Source organism: Hemitrygon akajei, chromosome 8, assembly GCF_048418815.1.
Source record: "Hemitrygon akajei chromosome 8, sHemAka1.3, whole genome shotgun sequence".
In the NCBI taxonomy this organism is placed as follows: Eukaryota; Metazoa; Chordata; class Chondrichthyes; order Myliobatiformes; family Dasyatidae; genus Hemitrygon; species Hemitrygon akajei.
Genome location: NC_133131.1, coordinates 136,659,488 through 136,681,167, shown reverse-complemented (window position 1 = coordinate 136,681,167; position 21,680 = coordinate 136,659,488). Strand labels below are relative to the sequence as shown.

The 21,680-nt window shown below is 39.9% G+C and overlaps 1 protein-coding gene across 1 annotated transcript in view; it reads right to left on the bottom strand.

The window, feature by feature from the left end:
* yme1l1b (YME1-like 1b) overlaps positions 1 to 21,680 on the bottom strand; it is a 54,665-nt gene that overhangs the window by 7,170 nt on the left and 25,815 nt on the right. Inside the window, exons 10-17 of the mRNA XM_073054710.1 lie at positions 19,345 to 19,497; positions 19,105 to 19,237; positions 16,040 to 16,102; positions 14,848 to 14,960; positions 14,607 to 14,762; positions 4,779 to 4,930; positions 3,314 to 3,440; positions 874 to 947 (exon numbers count right to left, since the gene is read on the bottom strand). Coding sequence (XP_072910811.1) covers positions 874 to 947; positions 3,314 to 3,440; positions 4,779 to 4,930; positions 14,607 to 14,762; positions 14,848 to 14,960; positions 16,040 to 16,102; positions 19,105 to 19,237; positions 19,345 to 19,497 — 971 coding nt within the window. The remainder of the gene's footprint in view (positions 1 to 873; positions 948 to 3,313; positions 3,441 to 4,778; positions 4,931 to 14,606; positions 14,763 to 14,847; positions 14,961 to 16,039; positions 16,103 to 19,104; positions 19,238 to 19,344; positions 19,498 to 21,680) is intronic.

The window sequence follows — 21,680 nt, the reverse complement described above, 5'->3', positions numbered from 1 at the left end:
TTTTCATTTTGATTTCTACATCTGTAGAAACTTGCAAGTATCATCAAAGACACAAGCAAATTTCTACAGATGTACTGTGGATAGCATTCTAATTGGTTGCATCACCCTCTTGTACGGATTGGATAAAGCCTCAAGAAGCTGGCACCCCATCATTAAGGACCCTCATCATCCGTGATATGCCCTCTTCTCATTGCTACCACCAAAGAGGAGTACAGGAGGCTGAAGACACACACTCAATGTTTCAGGAACAGCTTCTTCCCTTCAGTCATCAGATTTCTGAATGGAAAATGAACCCATGAACACGATCTCATTATTTTATTTCTCATTTTTTGCACTACTTACTTAAAAAAACTTAGACAAAGTTTTACATTTGGAGTGATATTAAACCTGATTCTGATTCTAATTCTGATACTAATGAAGCACACTTGCAATCTTAATTACACAGCTAAAAATTGACAACTATATGGCCCAAACAAAAGTACAAAAGCTCCACTGAAAATTAAGGTAACATGTACATGAATGATAAGATGTAAAAATATATCAATTGTGATTTCATTAATGGCCATCCCAAGAATTAATTAGAAAAGGCCGAGGCAAGAAAACCTCTGCTGGAAAATTCAAAGTGGAATAAAAAGATCTAAAGGAACAAATTAAAACTGATATTTGTGAAATGTAAACTAAAATGAAAAGAGGCTGCAATTCAGTTGTAGATTGGAATTGATAAATTATAAGCTGGAAGATCTTAAGGCCATGAAAACTTAACAAAGATGTGCAAAAATAACCACTGTCCAAGAGAGCAACTTTACATAGCCATTGTTTAAAATACTGATATTGCAAAATGTAGGAAATACTTAAAATAAAAATGCAATTTACCTTATCACTCATTCCAAATTTTGTGACCATCAATTTTGCTATTTTGGTGGCAGTGTCAAAATCACTTGAAGCACCTAAATTTTAAAAATGCACAGTATTTTAGTTACAGAATATTCAAACTGACCAACACACACAAAATACCGGAGGAACTCAGCAGGAAAGGCAGCATCAATGGAGAAGAGTAAACAGTTGACATTTTGGCCTGAAACATCAGCTGTTTACTCTTTTCCATAAATTTGTGTTCAATGTAACTTTCAATCACAGCCTCACAAATAAAACACGACAAAAGAACAGAATTTTAACACAAATAATGGTGATCAACAATGTTACATTTAGTCCTTTCTAAACGTGAAAATATCTGTGCCATTCTTACACATTAATTATTTTAAGGGATAAAATACATTTATGACTACGTGTTCATCCAAATCAAACACATGTCTAGGCTGAACAAACTGAATCTAAATGGAGGTGGACGGATGTTTTCATTGGGAAGTTTACCACTGCAGGAGTTTTCAACTAATTTGGGAAGGGGTTGAGCATCAGGATTTAAATGTGGTGCAATTAGAAAAGAGAAGTAGTATTGGAAGAAATTAGTATTTTAAATAGGACTGGGCTCAGAGTGTACAGGTAGTTTATAGTGCACTTATACAAAGTTTACAGCAAGATTCCTGGACCACAGTTTGTGAACAGTTAACTGTGGGAATATGGCATGGAAGTATTGGAGACATCACTAATAAATAGCAGCAGATAGGTTCTAAATATTCTGCGACGCTAGGAATTCACCAAATGAAAGAACAGTTGGTTATAGGTGAGAGAGAAGATGGGACAGTTTTAAAGGGATGTGATTAAAACACAATCAAAGTATAGTGGGGTAAGTGCAAAGGGAAAGAAAGGAGTCAGGAATAGACTATTTACGATTTACTAGTAGGAGCAGAATCAGCTGTGACACTTGAAAGGAAACTGGATAAGTATTTGAAAATAAGTCATTTGCAGCACAAATGAGGAAATGGTTGAGGAACAGGATTGCTCTTCTACAGAATCAGAACTGTCATTAGTCTGGCTGTTTAGTTACTGTTTTTGAACCACACAAATCTCACTTCCATAAATTGGCACTGAACTGATTGGAAAATCAAATATGCATAGTGGATAGATCTCAAAGAACAAGAGTGAAACTATTTGAAAAACCCACAAAACATTTTTAATTTACCAAATTCTGCATACTAGTCTGAAGCACAGAAGCTGAATTTACACAGAAAAGATAACTTGGAACCTTAATACCCTTTGTTTTTGAAATTATGATCTTGAGATTCATACTACAGTATGAAAGAAAAACCACACCGCTGTAAACACGAATTCAGTACAACTCCATTTAATCTACACACTTGGGACTTCAGTGGTGCTGGCCTGGCAGATTTTCCAAACTACTGGATGTTATTACATTAATATACCAACGCACTCCCCCCTCCCCCACAAGATGTTGCTCAGCAGTGTGATTAATTTTCCCCAAGGACTCCGGCAAGTTTAAGGGACCATGCAAAATGGTGTCTCTGTGAGTCGAATGCCGAATGGAATTTCCAAGTGATCGAATAACTGACTGCAGCGTTTTGTACGATCCACCTTTCCATGGACACTAAATGAAAGCGCATACTTCTATGTATTAACAGATTTTAAAAAAGCCATTTCCAGGTGGCAAAATGTAATCTGCAAGGTGCCACTTAGAATAATTTCTGTGCGCTCAACCATTTACAACCAACATTAATGATTTAAACAATGGGGACTGCAAAACCTGCCTCTGGTACCAACAGTGAGAAGAGTAATGAAGAGAATGTGATGTTTGTAAAGTTACGTCAACAGGTGCGAGTCAGCAAAAATTACTGATGGAAAGATACAGAATTTACAATGGTAAAAATAGAACAAAGACTATTTAAAATAGCACAGTACAAATAAATGAGGTGTTGAAAGAGAGTTTGCTGCCTCACTCAGAGAAAGGCAGCAAACAGACCACACATGGAACAACTGTATAATGCAGAGGTTTGGTTTCCTTTGTTAAAAGTTTGTTCGGAGAAGATGTATTAAAATAATCCATACATTATTATTTTGTACTTATGAGGAAAGACTTAAACAATTTAGTTCTATATAATCTGGAACTTAGAGGTCTACAATCACATTTTACTGAAACGCAAGATCGTGAAGGGTTTTATGTGCTATATACTGAGAGGCTGTTATCCTCTGGTGGGAGTTTGTAGAACTGAAAGGCACAGACTCAGGAAAAGATTTTCTCATTTAGCTTGAAGCAATTCAAGGGTTGTGAGGCCCAATGATGGAAAAATATCAAAGCCAAGATATTGCTTACACTGTATTCAATGGCAGAGCAGTGCAAGAGACCATTTGGACTATTCCTGCTTCTATGTTCTTATGTAACCAAAGAATAAATGCAAACCTGTGGTGATTTGCTCTGTTCCAAAGATGAGTTCTTCTGCTACTCTACCACCCATGCTAACATCCATTTGAGCAAGTAACTGAGCTCGGGTTTCACTCCATCTGTCATTTTCCGGTAATAATGAAACCTGTGAGGAATTACGTTGTACAGGAAGCTTAATGTGAGCTTCTCAGGAAACAATTTTTTGTAAGATACATGTATATTAAAAACATTCAATTTCTAGTTTGAACTTAAGCACTAACCTTAGAAAACCAGCTCAAAAGTAGAGAAATCCTAAAACAGGGCATAATAAATAACTTGGGCACACTGATCTGAGTCGAGAGTCAATGTTCCTTGAACTAGAACCACTCCAGAGATTTGAGACCAAAATGTAGACTAGTACTCCAGGTAAATCTAATTCAGTGATGTTAAGTGATGAACACCACCACTCTAGTACCCTGAGAAATTACTGTACTTTCAGAAGTGCCCATCTTTGGACAAGACAAATATTGTCTCCTCTTCAGATGGAATTAAAAGTTTCCACGTCAAAATATTGAGAAGCGCTAGAATTATCCCTGGTGAACTTACCAATGTGTACTACAGAACAACAATATCATGCTGTCTGAGAAATTAAAACCACAGCTGTTTAAGGGAGCTTGTCATCCAAAAATTGGATAACCAGTTTCTACATAGCAACTGTAACCACAATTCAGGACTACAATAGAAACAAGCCCTTCATTCCACTGAGTCTACACAGACGCTCAAACACCCATTTACAGTAATCCAATTTAAGTGTTCCCACATTCCAGCAGTACTCTACATTAAAAGGACAAATCACAAATGGCTAATTAACCCACAGGAACAAACGAGAGCAACCAGATGAAACCCACACTGAAACTGTGAGGACACAATTCTACCAGCTACGCATCCAATATCTTGAGCTGTAAAGAGCAGTGGGAAATCAAATGGTCATATAGACACCATATCAATACAGACATCTTTCAATTTTGTAGACAATTTTCCATCACAGTTTAAAACTGATGTTAGTTAATTACATAGCCTTTATTCTGACTTTGCATATTATAAACCTGCTTGTCAAGCAATCCTCTCCCACATTCTACCATTAACAAGAGTGGCAGAGTAAACCGCAAGGCCTCTTATTGAATATTCCTAGTAGTTTTCAGCTAGATAATAAATACAGTAACATATTTTTAATACATTATATGAAAAGGGACCTTCTGATGCTCTAATAATTAGTAAACTTCCTCCAGCCATAGTAATTTTACTATTCCACTTTACTATTTTAACTATCACTATTTTACGAACTAAACCATCATTTTACGCAATCAAGTTCACAGTTAGAATTTAATTGGCAACAAAAAAATTCAGGACAATATTCTTTTTGCTTTACAACTTCAAAGCCAAATTTCACGGGACAGAAGTTTCTTCGTTTCCAAAGCCCCAAGTAAACTTCATTAACACTTACATGTCCCAGGGTTGGTCCTCTTGGCATTATGGTTGCTTTGTTAATAGGCATAGCATTCTTTGTATAATGTGCCACTATAGCATGCCCTGATTCGTGGTATGCTGTAATTGTTTTGTTTTTTGGATCAATCTCAATGCTTTTGCGCTCTGGACCTGTCAATAATAGTTGTAAACAAAAAGAAGCTTTTCAAGCAAGATTCATTTTGAACAAATCCCTTGCAATACAAGATATGTTTGAACAATTCGGCTGAAAACCTAATTTAGACAAATTAGGAATTTACTTCAATTTACTTTAGAACATAGAATAGTACTGCACATTACAGGCCCTTCGGCCCACAATGTTGTGCCGACCCTCAAACCCTGCCTCCCATATAACCCCCCCCACCTTAAATTCCTCCATATACCTGTCTAGTAGTCTCTTAAATTTCACTAGTGTATCTGCCTCCACCACTGACTCAGGCAGTGCATTCCACGCACCAACCATTCTGAGTGAAAAACCTTCCTCTAATATCCCCCTTGAACTTCCCTCCCCGTACCTTAAAGCCATGTCCTCTTGTACTGAGCAGTGGTGCCCTGAGGAAGAGGCGCTGGCTGTCCACTCTGTCTATTCCTCTTAATATCTTGTACACCTCTATCATGTCTCCTCTCATCCTCCTTCTTGCCAAAGAGTAAAGCCCAAGCTCCCTTAATCTCTGATCATAATCCATACTCTTTAAACCAGGCAGCATCCTGGCAAATCTCCTCTGTACCCTTTCCAATGCTTCCACATCCATACTATAGTGAGGCAACCAGAACTGGACACAGTACTCCAAGTGTGGCCTAACTAGAGTTTTATAGAGCTGCATCATTACATCGCGTCTCAAACTCTATCCCTCGACTTATAAAAGCTAACACCCCATAAGCTTTCTTAACTACCCTATCTACCTGTGAGGCAACTTTCAGGGATCAGTGGACATGTACCCCCAGATCCCTCTGCTCCTCCACACTACCAAGTATCCTGCCATTTACTTTGTACTCTGCCTTGGAGTTTGTCCTTCCAAAGTATACCACCTCACACTTCCCCGGGTTGAACTCCATCTGCCACTTCTCAGCCCACTTCTGCATCCTATCAATGTCTCTCTGCAATCTTCGACAATCCTCTACACTATCTACAACACCACCAACCTTTGTGTCGTCTGCAAACTTGCCAACCCACCCTTCTACCCCCACATCCAGGTCATTAATAAAAAAATCACAAAAAGTAGAGGTCCCAGAACAGATCCCTGTGGGACACCTCTAGTCACAACCCTCCAATCTGAATGTACTCCCTCCACCACGACACTCTGCCTTCTGCAGGCAAGCCAATTCTGAATCCACCTGGCCAAACTTCCCTGGATCCCATGCCTTCTGACTTTCTGAATAAGCCTACCATGTGGAACCTTGTCAAATGCCTTACTAAAATCCATGTAGATCACATCCACTGCACTACCCTCATCTATATGCCTGGTCACCTCCTCAAAGAACTCTATCAGGCTTGTTAGGCACAATCTGCCCTTCACAAAGCCATGCTGACTGTCCCTGATCAGACCATGATTCTCTAAATGCCCAGAGATCCTATCTCTAAGAATCTTTTCCAACAGCTTTCCCACCACAGACATGAGGCTCACTGGTCTGTAATTACCTGGACTATCCCTACTACCTTTTTTGAACAAGGGGACAACATTCGCCTCCCTCCAATCCTCCGGTACCATTCCCGTGGATAATGAGGACATAAAGATCCTAGCCAGAGGTTCAGCAATCTCTTCCCTTGCCTCATGGAGCAGCCTGGGGAATATTCTGTCAGGCCCCGGAGACTTATATGTCCTAATGTATTTTAACAACTCCAACACCTCCTCTCCCTTAATATCAACATGCTCCAGAACATCAACCTCACTCATATTGTCCTCACCGTCATCAAGTTCCTTCTTAGTGGTGAATAGCCTTATAGCCTCATAATTTGCCCTTCCCCAATTAAAATTTTTCCTGTCCTCTCTGATTCTATCTTTTTCCATGATAATGCTAAAGGTCAGGGAGCAGTGATCACTGTCCCCTAGATGCTCACCCACTGACAGATCTGTGACCTGACCCGGTTCGTTACCTAATACTAGATCTAGTATGGCATTCCCCCTAGTTGGCCTGTCAACATACTGTGACAGGAATCCATCCTGGACACACTTAACAAACTCTGCCCCATCTAAACCCTTGGAACTAGTCAAGTGCCAATCAATATTAGGGAAGTTAAAGTCACCCATGATAACAACCCTGTTATTTTTGCACCTTTCCAAAATCTGCCTCCCAATCTGCTCCTCGGTATCTCTGTTGCTACCAGGGGCCTATAGAATACCCCCAGTAGAGTAACTGCTCCCTTCCTGTTCCTGACTTCCACCCATACTGACTCAAAAGAGGATCCTGCTACATTACCCACCCTTTCTGCAGCTGTAATAGTATCCCTGACCAGTAATGCCAGGCCCCTCCCCTTTCTCCCCCTCTCTATCCCTTTTAAAGCACTGAAATCCAGGAATATTGAGAATCCAGTCCTGCCCTGGTGCCAGCCAAGTCTCCGTAATGGCCACTACATCATAATTCCATGTATGTATCCAAGCTCTCAGTTCATCACCTTTGTTCCTGATGCTTCTTGCAATGAAGTACACACACTTTAGCCCTTCTACCTTACTACCTTTATACCCTTTATTCTGCTGCTCTTTCCTCAAAGCCTCTCTATATATTAGATCTGGCTTTACTCCATGCACTTCTTTCACTGCTCTATCGCTCCGGGTCCCATCCCCCTTGCAAATTAGTTTAAACCCTCCTGAACCATGCTAGCAAACCTACCAGCAAGGATATTGCTCCCCCTCGAGTTCAGGTGCAACCCATCCAACCAAGATCCAACTTTGATATAATATTTTTTTAATCAAAATTGTAACTTTGGGATTTTTCCTCAAAGTTCTGGCTCAGGTTGGAAAACTCTTGAGAACATCACAAATTTTATGAAATCTAGTCCCAAGATTATTTGCATCCTGCTTAAGAGAACTTTTACAGCTCAAGTGATTTCTCCAAAGCACATACATAAGAATTTAGTAACAACATTTTCCCAACAACGTTAAAAAAAGCAACTTTTGGACTTCCAGTAAGATGGTGATTGCTTAGCTGCTCCGAACTTTTGTTCCGTTACGGTCGCTATCTTTGCACTAAATGTCTCCATTTTTTAAACCTTAATTAGGAACTTTTTCAGTATCTCTTACTTGCCTGTGAACACATCTAACTTACAATGTCTAGCAAGAGTTCTAAATCCGGGAGGAAGGAAGCTACGGCTCCCTCAGACGAGACCCGGGCTGCGCTTGGTCAGCTCCGAGACAAAATTTTAAAGGAATTCAAAACCGCTTTCAAACAGTTGGAAGACAAACTGGATTGGATCAACGATAAAGTGGACAAACATGCTGAACACTTATCTCGCATCGATTCGACTTCTGAAGATTTAGAAAGCCGTGTTCGATACTTGGAGACTCTCTGTTCCAGCTTAGAGGGAAAATGTAACAAACTCCTTTCCAAAATGGTGGATCTCGAAAATCGCAGCAGACGCTGCAATCTTAGAATTCTTGGATTACCAGAGACCACCGAACAGGGATCAACAGTGAAGTTTTTCGCCAAGTTTCTCTGTGAGATATTCGGGAAAGATTTGCTTCCAAACCCGCCCGAGCTCGAACGGGCACACAGAGTTTACGTTCCCCCCAGAATTCTGGGCTCCCGCCCGCAACCAGTAATTTTGTGCTTCCATCAATACCAGGTAAAACACAGTCTGATTGTGGAGGCACGTCGCAGAGGTTCTTTTTCTTTCCAGGATACAACCATTCGCTTTGTGGAAAATTCTGCACCCCAGACCTTAAAGATGCGCGCTGAGTTTAAAGGCGCAATGAAAGTGCTTTTTGATCGTGGTTTTAAACCCTCTCTTCGTACTCCTGCTGATCTACGAATCAAGCTTAATACTGGAAAATACAAGTGGTTTAAATCAGCGAAGGAAGCTGAAGCATTTGTGGCAAGTCTTCCGGCTATCCAGTCATCTTCGGAACCCAATTGGACCTCCTAAAACGGTGGATAAGTACTTCTCGTAGTAAAATTACTTTTTCTGGACTCAGACTTTACGTGAATCATTCAGACATTATTCATTGAAACTCTAAGGGCTGTCGACAATCTCTCCCTGGATTTGGTGTGTGTGTAATCTATTTTATTCATGTATAACTTTATCTACAGAGTTCTACAACTGACTCTAACTTGTTTTGGAGGTTTGAAGTCTTTAGTGAAGGCCTCCCTGTTTGTTGGTTCACAGTTTAATTGCTGATTTATTTTTCCTTTTTTAAATATTTATTTATTTATTTTTTCTTTTCTTTTCTTCACCCTTTTTTCTAATCTCTGAATTTTTTTTCTCTCCTGTCTGTAAATGGTTGATAAATACTTGTCTTGAATTTATAATTTTCCCTTTCCTCTTTTTTTTTACCATTTTTTCCCCTTTCTCTTACTTTATTCTTCTATAATTTTGCGCGGGTAGGTTAGTTTTGGTTTTCTCCCGATTTTCTCTGTATTAAGTTTTATATTTCTGCAGAAGGTGTTCTAATCTGTAGTTATGTTTTCTAGTGCGTGAACTAGTTACTATTTGCTATAGTATTTATACGGAACTGCTATTAATGACACAGATCTAGAAGTTGTATTTGGGTTAATTTTTTTGATAGAGCTAGCTACTTGTTTTGGTAGCCGTCTAGTTTTGGGTTGTGTGGGTGGGGTGGATTTTCCAGTTCCAACATCACTCACTGTATTTACTGTTTCTCTTTATTGCTCAGGACACGTATATGTTTTGATTTTACGAATCTATGTTTACATCTCTGCTCCCAGACTGCTACTGTACTGCTTGACTTTTTATATGCCTGCTGCCTTTTATGCATTAGTAATTGATAATGGCTAGTGCACTTAAATTCGTGAGCTGGAATGTAAAGGGATTGAATCACCCTGTTAAAAGGAGGAAGGTATTCTCACATATCAAACAACTCAAAGCTGACATTGCTTTCCTTCAAGAAACTCATATTCGGTGTGTTGATAACTCTCGGCTTCTGTCAAAGTGGGTGGGTCAGCATTTTCATTCATCCTTTGCCGCTAAAGCTAGGGGAGTCTCCATTCTTATTAACGCAAATATTCCTTTTGAACTCCATAATAAAACTTCTGATACAAATGGCCGTTTTATTATTGTTCCTGGTAAACTATATAACACTAAAGTTGGACTAGCAAACCTGTATGCCCCCAACTTTGATGATGTTAACTTTTTTGAACGGTTTTTTTTCCTCACTACCAGACTTAAACTCATACTCTCTAATACTAGGTGGTGACTTCAACTGTTGGTTGGATCCTAATCTGGATCGATCGTCCTCTGTTACCAGATCACCCACTAAATCTGCCTTAGCTATCCAATCGTTTCTCTCTAATTTTGGTATCTCTGATATATGGCGTTTCCTTTATCCTACCGAGAGAGATTATTCTTTTTTCTCACATGTTCACCATACCTTCACTAGAATTGACTATTTCTTACTCGATAACCAACTTATTCCATCTGCCCACTCTTGTGACTATCAGAGTATACTGATTTCTGACCATGCCCCAATTACTCTCTCTCTGAACTTTCCTGGTCTCCCTCAGAGGAATAAACACTGGCGGTTTGATTCAACTTTATTATCGGATGATGATTTTTAAAAATTCATTAAGGATCAGATAACCTTTTATTTTAACACTAATACATCACCTGAAGTGCCATCCCAGATTGTCTGGGATGCCATGAAAGTATATCTGAGGGGTCAAATAATCTCTTACACAGCAAATCTCAACAGAAGATCCCGTGCAAGTCGACTAGACCTCATTAACCAGATTAAAGAATTGGATCAAATATATGCCCAAACTAAGAACCCTGAATTATACAAGAAGCGCGTTGAACTCCAAACTAAATTTAACCTTCTGTCCACTCAACCTATCGAACGCCAACTTCTCGAAAGCAAGAGTCGCTTTTACATTCATGGGGATAAGTCTGGTAAACTCCTAGCCAATCAGCTGAGGTGTTCCAAAGCCAAACAACATATTACAAAGATCCGGAAGGAGAACGGAGACTTTACATCGGATCATTTAGAAATTAATGACGCATTTAAAAATTTCTATTCTCGGCTTTATTCCTCTGAATCTCTGAATGACAATATCTCTGTTGATCAATTTTTACAGAATCTGAATATCCCCTCACTTTCATCTGATTTCAAAGCCAAACTCAACGCGCCTATATCATCAGAAGAAATATCTTTTGCAATTTCTGCACTGTCCTCAGGGAAATCTCCTGGACCTGATGGGTTCCCTGTAGAATTTTATAAATCATTCTCTTCACTTCTTTCTCCTCAGTTACTTTCAGTATTATCTGACTCGCTTAATTACGGCAAATTGCCACCCTCTTTTAATGAGGCATCTATTATTCTTCTTTTAAAAAAGGGCAAAGACCCAACAGAGTGTTCCTCGTATAGGCCGATCTCTCTGCTCAATGTTGATGTAAAGATCTTAGCTAAAGTTTTGGCTCATAGACTAGAAACCGTTATTCCCTCCATTATCTCTGATGACCAAACAGGCTTTATTAAAAACCGTCTCCCTTTTTTTAACATCCGGCGTTTATTCAATATCTTATACTCACCTCCAACTGGGATTCCTGAATGTGTTATTTCCCTTGATGCGGAGAAAGCATTTGATCGTATAGAGTGGAACTACCTTTTTGCAGTCTTAGAAAAATTTGACCTCGGCCAAAGATTCATCTCCTGGATCCAATTGCTGTACCTGTGTCCTACTGCTTCTATTTTAACTAATTTTCAGAAATCCTAAGTATTTAATCTCAAACGTGGCACCCATCAGGGATGCCCCTTAAGTCCCTTTCTCTTTGATTTGGCTATAGAACCTCTGGCGATAGCATTTCGAAACTGTCCTGAATTGACCGGGATTTGGAGAAGGGGTGTTGAGCATAAAGTTTCTCTCTATGCTGATGACTTATTACTCTTTCTCTCAAATCCGTCTACGTCCTTACCTCTAATGTTTTCACTTCTTGACCAGTTTAGCCAGATCTCTGGCTATAAACTTAATTTACATAAGAGTGAACTTTTCCCAATTAATAAAGAAGCACAAGAACTAACATTTCGTGATCTCCCTTTTAAAGTAGTCCATAATCAATTTACTTATCTTGGAATTATAGTCACAAGGAAGTTTAAAGATCTCTTTCGTGAAAACTTTGCCAATCTTTCATACGCTATAAAACAGAATCTGGTACAATGGTCACCTCTATCTATGTCTTTGGTAGGTCGTATTAATGTTGTTAAAATGTATGTTCTCCCCAAATTTTTATACTTATTTCAATCTATCCCAATTTTTATTCCTAAATCTTTTTTTGATTCCTTAGACTATTATTTTGTCATATTTGTGGCAGAATAAGCGTTCTAGAATTAATAAAATACATCTCCAAAAATCTAAAAAAGAGGGTGGCATGGCTTTACCTAACTTTCGCTTATATTATTGGGCAGCTAATATACGTTGTGCTACCTTTTGGTCTTTCTTCCACGGCCAACCTGAGTGCCCTAACTGGGTGGCAATGGAGTTGAGCTCCACTAAAGAATTATCTATCTCTGCACTTCTTGGCTCTGCACTCCCTAGTAGTCTGCCCAGATCATTAGCTAATCCTCTCGTTAGACACACTTTGCGTATATGGGCTCAGTTCAGGAAATGCTATGGCTTCCAAGGGTTCTCCGTTTCCAGCCCTGTCGCACATAATCACCTTTTTTTTTTACCTACTACGTACGATTCAGCATTCCATGTTTGGTATAGGAAGGGCATTAGACATTTTGAAGATCTTTTCATTGATAATCGCTTTGCCTCTTTTCAGCAGCTCTCTGTTAAGTTCAATCTGCCTAACCCTCATTTTTTCAGATATCTCCAAATCCGACACTTTATTGCGCCTTTAATTCCTAAATTTCCTGAAATGCCTGCGAAAAATGCTATGGACCTATTTCTTTCCATCAATCCACTAGGTAAAGGTTTAATATCAATTATCCGAGATAAACTAGCAGCCTTACGTCGGGCCCCTGTGGATAAAATTAAAATGGCCTGGGAGCAGGATTTAAATATCTCCTTATCCGAGGAGAGCTGGGACTCAGTTCTCAAATCGGTTAACTCAACTTCTCTTTGTGCTCGCCATTGTCTCTTACAGTTTAAGATTGTTCATAGAGCCCATATGTCTAAATCTAAACTATCTCGATTCTACCCTAGCATTAGTCCGCTCTGTGATAAATGCAAGAGGGGCGTGGCCTCTCTCATCCATATGTACTGGTTCTGTCCTAGCTTGGAGAAATTCTGGAAAGATGTCTTCACTACGTTATCGTGTATTCTGAATCAGCGCCTAGAACCAAACCCCTTAATTGCTCTGTTCGGTTTTTGGGGCAAGACAGATTTATGTCTGGGTCCGACCAAATGCCGAATATTATCCTTTGTCTCTCTCCTGGCTAGACGCTTGATCCTCCTTAGATGGAGAGGTTGCCCTGCCCACTCATGCGCAATGGTTTAACAACATTATGGCCTCCTTGGACCTCGAAAAAATTCATTATTCAGTTCTGAATTCGGATCTAAAGTTCCATAAGGTCTGGGGACCTTTTATCGAGTACTTTCATAACCTTCCTCTTGACTAGGGGTTTTGTTTTTTTTCTTCTTCTTCTTTTCGGTCCCTTGCTTTCAGCTCTCTTTTTTTTCTGGTAGTAGGTATTATTATCCTCTGTTGCTAAGTGTATTCACAGTCTGGGAGTTTGACTGTTCTGACTTATACTCTCTATATTGAATTGCGGTTGGTCTGGAGTTGTTGTTTTTTCTTGTGTTGTGGGGCTTGGGGAGGATACTAAGCTTACTTGTCTTTAATTTAGGTGCTTTTTTGTTAATTCTCTTCCTTTGTAGCATATTGTTATTGTATGCTTAATTTTGCACTGTATTAATGTTCCTCATTGGGATTTGGGGTTTTTAATTTGTAAAATGTTTTGAAAAACTAATAAAAAAACTAATTTAAAAAACAACAACTTTTTTTAAAACAAAACCTTATCTTTCCAGTTAAGTGGGCTAAGTTCATTTGGTATTTTATAGTTTATACAGATGCAACCAATCTATATATTTCCCAAACCTCTATGGTGGCCAGTGCTATCATGTTTGCTGCTGTGTGCTGGGGCAGCAGGCTGAGGGTAGCAGACACCAACAGAATCAACAAACTCATTCATAAGGCCAGTGATGTTGTGGGGGTGGAACTGGACTCTCTGACGGTGGTGTCTGAAAAGAGGATGCTGTCCAAGTTGCATGCCATCTTGGACAATGTCTCCCATCCACTCCATAATGTACTGGTTAGGCACAGGAGTACATTCAGTCAGAGACTCATTCCACCGAGATGTAACACTGAGCGTCATAGGAACTCATTCCTGCCTATGGCCATCAAACTTTACAACTCCTCCCTCGGAGTGTCAGACACCCTGAGCCAATAGGCTGGTCCTGAACTTATTTCCACTTGGCAAAATGTACCTATTATTATTTAATTATTTATTGTTTTATATTGCTATATTTCTACACCATTCTTGGTTGGTGCGACTGTAATGAAACCAATTTCCCTCAGGATCAATAAAGTATGTCTGTCTGTCTGTCTGTCATCTACTTTCTACAAATTTCAAAACAAGGCAACAATACAGATAACATTTTTAAGACAAAGTTCAAATAGCCGCACAGAACCTACCCATAAGGATTTTGTCCTTGGCAAATTCCAACTCTTTCATTGTAACTTGATCCTTTTCATCAACAGCTGCTTTCAGAGCAGCCTGGTTAACTAAATTCTCTAGTTCTGCTCCTGAGAAACCCACTGTGCCTCTGGCTATAATTTCTGGATCAATTGCTATGAAAAATAAAAGTAATGTCAGATCACACAAGAAAATATCACTGCCATGATTATCTTTTGTTATGGAACATCTGCAGCTTACCTGGGTCAACTTTAACTTTGTCAAGATACCACTTAAGAATCTCTACTCGCCCTCTAATATCTGGTCTGGGAACTGTAACTTGCATGTCAAATCTACCTGGACGGACAAGAGCACTATGAGGAAAACAAGAAGCTGGGTGTTAATTTAAGATATGAGCAGATTTGGAAGGATTTTCTTTTGATATTAATGTACAATAGTATCAAATAACGTTATATCATTTTGTCAAAATTAGATCAAGGTTGTAAAATCAGTAGAACAGACTGACACTTCCAATTTTGAAGCAGTTCTTTTTTGTGTTAATTATCCAAAAGTTCAACTATTAATTTGCTGAAATATAAAATGAAAAATGGAAACCGATATTAGAAACGATTACATTTATCATGTTGGTGCGTGGCCTAGTGGGCAAGGCATCAGACTAGTAACCTGAAGGTCACTGGTTCGAGCCTCAGCTGAGGCAACGTGTTTGTGTCCTTGAGCAAGGCACTTAACAACACATTGCTCTGTGACATCACTGGTGCCAAGCTGCATGGGTCCTAGTGCCCTTCCCTTGGACAACATCGGTAGCGTGGAGAGGGGAAGGCCTGCAGCTTGGGAAACTGCTGGTCTCCCATACAACCCTGCCCAGGCCTGCGCCCTGGAAACTCCAGACGCAGATCCATGGTCTCTTGAGTCCGACGGATGCCACCACCACATTTATCATAATATTGCAGGATTCTTTTGATATACTTTTAAATATGCTAAGCAGGTAAATTAATTAAGGCCAAAATTAATTAATTCTTCTGCAACTATGCATTTGTGGAAAAAAGTCTTAAACTACAGTGGTTCACATTTCAAGAAAGCAGCAATAATGCATTTGACATTTTCCTATAAACATATGAGGCAGAGACTTGCTTGCTAATGTTGATGGATTTCTGTCAACCACTTCTAATAGGCTGAACAATGCAAATTCCAAACCAGGATGTACTGTCAAATAAGGAATTCATAGTCGGATACAGAAGGGCAAATCTTCCAGATGTTTCCTGCTGGGCTCAGTGGTCCAATGGCAGCTGTTGAGATTCACCACAGAATTATCATGTGGGTGACAGCAGTGGTCAATCACTAGTGGAATGCCAGTGGCACAGCTGCGGGTAAGCTGGATTAGCAAGATCTGGCCCACCACTATGAAAAGCAATAAAGTATTATAACTTCTTACTTGTCCAAAGCTTCAGGAAAGTTTGTAGCTCCTATAATAATGACACCTTCATTGGGCTTGAAACTGAAGGAACAAAAAAGTTACCGCATTAACAATAAAACATTATTTTAATTCACAGAAATATAAAGTGTGGGCAAATTTGTTTGTCCCACTCAACCAGCTATAGTCTTGAATTTTTACCACCCCAGCCCTCCCCCCGTAAAACTTACCAGATCAATTCTGAATGAAAAACAACTCCTTCCACCAAACTTCTGACCTACACCATATATTTTAGTTTTTAAACTACTCACTGTCGACAAACTTTTGGGTATATGCTACCGTAGATTGAGGATTGGTTAACAGACAGAAAAACAGAAGAAATAAATAGGTTATTTTTGGTTGGTATGCTGTGACTTCTGGGGAGATTCATTTTCTTGTGGAAAATGAATCTCAGGGTTGTATATGGTGACATATATGTACTTTATTAATAAGTTTACTTTGAATAGGTGCTGGGGTCCCAGCTTTTCTTAATTGGTACTGATGACTTGAATGAGGGGATTCAGTGCAACATACTAAATTTTTTAATGACACTAAACTAGGTGGGTTGCGAAGAGAATGTGGAGACGTGACAGTCAGACCAAGTTACTGAGCAAGGATATGGAAAAATAACAGATGTATGGTCATCCAACTGAATCCAGAAAAATTAAACAAAGCACTTTTTCTGCAAATGCCATTTCAGTCTATCAAATCTATACTGGCTTGCAGAGTAATTCCATCCCCACTAATTTTCTCTTAAAGATTCAAAGTACAATACATTTATTATCTAAGTATGTATGTGGTATACAACCCTGAGATTCTTTTTCCCCCACAGACATTCATGAAGCAAAGGAACACCATGGAACCCATTGAAAAAAAACATCAAACCACAGAGTCCTTGAAACAGTCTAGCAGTGTTCAGTTTCACTCAGTTCAAATTAGCACTGTGTCGTTCGTTGACTGCAAGTTGCAGAGCTAGTCCGTCCCAATCAAAATCACAAAAATAGCAATTAACAAATGAGTAGCCAGAAACCTGAAACACATATAACACCACATTCCTGTCAGCTGTCCCACAAACTAGGAGCAATTTACTGTGGCTGGACAATTAAGCTATCAACTTCTGTACCTTTGTGATTAAGGGGGACAAACCAAAAGTGGGGGTGGGGAACCCATGAAGTCAACAGGGAGAACAGGCAAATCCACAAAATCAGTACTGGAGGATGTGATCAAACCCAGGTAATTGGAGCTGGAAGGCAGTAGTTCTACTGCCTGTGCCGCTGCGTGGAGAGGTGGAAAACTTGGAATTAAAAACATATTCAACAATAATCACTGATAGATTTCAGGTTTTGCAAAAAACTAGGTTGACTTTGCTGAAACAGGATTTCAGTACTGTACAGAAGTTGTGGTATCTTGCTCCAGCTGTCCTAGGGAGAATGCACCTAGGGTTGTGTATATACAGTATCTTGCCTTTTCTTTGTCTTTTTTTTTACACTTTTTCAACTATTTCCATGAAACCTCAGCTAACTGGGGCAGCTGCTTAACTAGGTCAAAATGTTTAGTCCCCAACTAGCCGGAATTCACTGTACTTTCTTAATGTCAAAAGTACTGAGATACAATGAAAAGCTTTGTTTTCCAGGCCATCCATCCATACAAATGATCACAAACATCAGTACATTGAACTGGTGCAAAAAGAAAAACAACAGAATGCAGAATATTGTTATAGAAACAGAGAAAGTGCAATTACGTAGATGAGGTGCAAGGGCCACAATGAGATAGATTGTGAAATCAAGAGCTCATCTTTATTTATAAGTGGTCCATTTAAAATAGGGGGATAGAAGCTGTCCTCTAGCCTGGTGGCATGAATTTCAAGCTTTTGTATCTTCTTCCGGATAAGAGCAGGGTGGGGCGTGGAAGCAGATCAGCATCGTAGGGGCATTAAAAACAATGGCTGCTTTTCCCGACATATCAGGAAGTATAGCAGAGTTAATGGGGGGGTGGGGGGGGGGGGCTAGCTTTAGTGACACTCTAGGCCATGTTCACAACTGTCTGCAATTTCTTGCAGTCCTGGGCACAGTGGTTCCCATACCAACCTGTGATGCATCTAGATAGGATGTTATCACATTTTCTCTCATGCCACTTCTGGTTCTTCTGCAAATTAGCTTCAGTTTAAGTTCCTGGTATCTGACTGCTCCACTTGTGACAAGCATCTCTATCAAGTTCCCTCGTGATGATCTCAACTCCAAGGAAAACACTAGATTCTCCACTCTATCTATAAACATATATCCTTTTTCCTAGAATCATTCTTGTAAATACAAGAATCTCTGTGACATTCCTAAGCCCTTCATATTTTTATTACATTTGGTGCTCACAAGAAGATATAATATTTCAATTGTGACCAAATCGGTATTTTATAAAGGCTCATTCCAAATTTCTTGCTCTTTCTTTACAAAGACCTAAATCTATTTTTGTTCATTGCTTTCAGCTACTTCCAATGCCTTTTCTACACATGCTTTGCTGCCTTTACACATCTTTTGAACCTCCAAATTAAGCACTGGAAAGTTTCTGCCAAAGAAATTCAACTGGGCAAGTTTATAACCATCTTCTTTACAGTTAGCTGTGCTGTTTTCAAAATGAAATATAAAACAGCAGCATGCATAGTACTGAAGCATTGCAAACATCAGTGTCAGCTTTCCCTTTTACAAAATCATAGCTGTTATTTCATGCCCCGAGAAGACATGCCACCTTCTTGAACTGCTGTAGTCTTTCTGGTACAGGTTCCTATAGTGTTGTTGGGTAGGGAGCTCCACAATTTACACACTAAAAGGAATGTGAATATATTTATTTCCAAATAAAGCTGTTGAGCATTCTGGAGAGAAACCTGCAGCTGATGAATTTTTGATAGCTACTTTTTTGCTTTTGTTGGAGGGAGAGTTAAGTCAGAGAGATGCCTGGAGTTTAACTTGATTTTAATGAACCAAAATAATGGTTCCATTACCTACTAAACCACATAATTCACTGTATTTTTTGAATACTTTCTTTGGTGGACTTACCCATCCATCTCTGCAAGTAGTTGATTTATGGTTTGTCTGGAATATGGATGCATGGGTGATTCAATTCTCTTTCCACCCACAGAATCGAGTTCATCAATAAAAATTACACAGGGTGCATTTGCTTTTGCCTCTCCTAAAGCATACACATGGACAAAATTTCCAGTTAAACAAAAGGGAAATAGAGAAATTACATGGTTCTACCACAAAATCAATTTAGAATTTGAAAACCAAGACACATACTAAACAAGTTCCTAATTCTACTAGCTCCAACACCAACAAACATTTCATCAAATTCGGATCCTGATGCATAATAGAATGGTACATCAGCTTCACCAGCGACTGCTCTTGCAAGGAGCGTTTTCCCATTTCCAGGAGGTCCAACTAAAAGAATGCCTGAAATTAAACAGAAATGGATACATATTATAACTATAAATGCAATCACACAAATGGCAATAGTTGATCAAATATATTCGGCATAAAGAGAAGCATTTATCATGTACTAATCACTACTGCTGAACACATTTACATGGAGCGCTGTCGCAGGAAACCAGCTGCTGTCAAGGATCCTCATCATCCAGGCCATTTTCTCTTCTCACTGTTGACATCAGGAAGTCGGTACAGGAGCCTCAGGACCCACACCAACAGGTTGAGGAACACTGCCCTTCAACCATCTGACTCTTGAACCAGAGGGGATAACTTCACTCATCCAATCACTGAACTGTTCTCACAACCTATGGATTAACTTTCAAGGACTCTACATCTATGTTCTCAATATTTATTGCTTATTTATTTCTTTTGGTATTTGCACAGTTTGTTACCTTCTGCACACTGGTTGTCTGTCTGTGCTGCTGGGTGCAGTCTTTCACTGATTCTATTGTTTCTTGTATTTACTGATAATGCCTGCAAGAATCTGCAAGTCACAGCTACGGTGACTAAGTGCTTTGAGAGGTTGGTCTTGGCTAGAATCATCTCCTGTCTCAGCAAGGACCTGGATTCATTGCAACTTGCCTATCGCCACAATAGGTCTATGGCAGACGTGATCTTCACTGGCTCTCCATGTGGCCTTTGATCATCAGGACAATACAATTACCTAGTCAGGATGCTGTTTATTGACTACAGCTTAGCATTTAATACCATCATTCCAACAGTTCTGATTGAAAAACTCCAGAATCTGGGCCTCTGTATCTCCCTCTGCAATAGATCCCTGACTTCCTAACTGGAAGACCACATTCTGTACGGATTGGAAATAACACCTCCACCTCGCTGACAATCAAAACTGGTACATGTCAGGAAAATGTGCTTAGCTCACTCTCCACACTAGTGACTGAATGGCTAGACACAACTCAAATGCCATCCATAAATTTGCTGATGATACAACCATAGTTTGCAGAATCTCTGATCAAATCAAATCAAGTTTAGTTATCATTCAAACCATATATAGATACAGGCTGGACAAGACAGTGTTCCTCTGGGGCCAAGGCACAAAACATTCAAAATAGCAAGCAAACATTTAAAAAAAAATTAATTCAAAATATCGAGCTAAGAAGCACAAAAAAATATACAGAATATATTGTCCAAGACCCCAACAATTCAGCCTGTCATTTCACTGCTCAAACACAGGAGGGCAGCATCAACTGGAGGGGTCAGAGCCCAGCCGAGCTCATCACGCTGTTACTCTTTCACGTCACTCATCCAGCCTGCAGCAGCAAGAGAGCCCAAGGCTTGAGACTTAGTTCTCGCTACAACTGAGGCTGCACAGCTCTGTCAACTGTCCTTCCACCAGCCAAAGGTAACAGGCCTTCAGCAACTTACATTATCACTGTACAACAAGGTCTTGCACTCACAAGTGTAAGACAATCCCCCATGGTTATACTGCACCATCTCTGATGCTTCCGAGTAGCAGGAAGCAATTCCACTGCTCAAACACAGGAGGGCAGCACTAACTGGAGGGGTCAGAGCCCAGCCGAGCTCATCACGCTGTAACTCTTCTGAATCCAACCAGGCTCTTCTGACATCCTGGTGGGCTCCTCCAATTTCTCGCCCATCACCTTTCCCGATATCCCAACTGGCTCCTTCTCCAATACCCTACCCAGCCCCTTTGACACCGACACCAGTCCAGCTACTCCGATCAACGAGCAGCTCACTGATGGAGTAGCCCTGCAGTTGTGGGATTGTCTTGAAATCATAAAAAAATAATTTTGCAAAGGAAAAAGCACCTTTGGTTGGCCCTCCAGAGGGTGCTGCATTCACGTGTGTTGCCATCTTACCAGAAGTAGTCCGGTATATATTGTGACAAGAGGGCATAGAGGAGCGAGATGTACCAGCCAGTTGAGAGGTGTTGCAGCAACAACTATGCACTCAACGTCACTAAGACCAAAGAAATGATTGTGGACTTCAGAAAGGGCACACACATCAGTCCTAGGAGGGATCAGAAGTGGAAAGAGTGTGCAATTTCATGTTCCTAGATTCCTTGAGGATCTACCCTGGGCCCAACATAACGATACAGCTACAAAGGAGGTACGACAGCAGCTATATTTCACTGGGAGCTTGAGGAGATTTGGTATGTCACCCAAAAC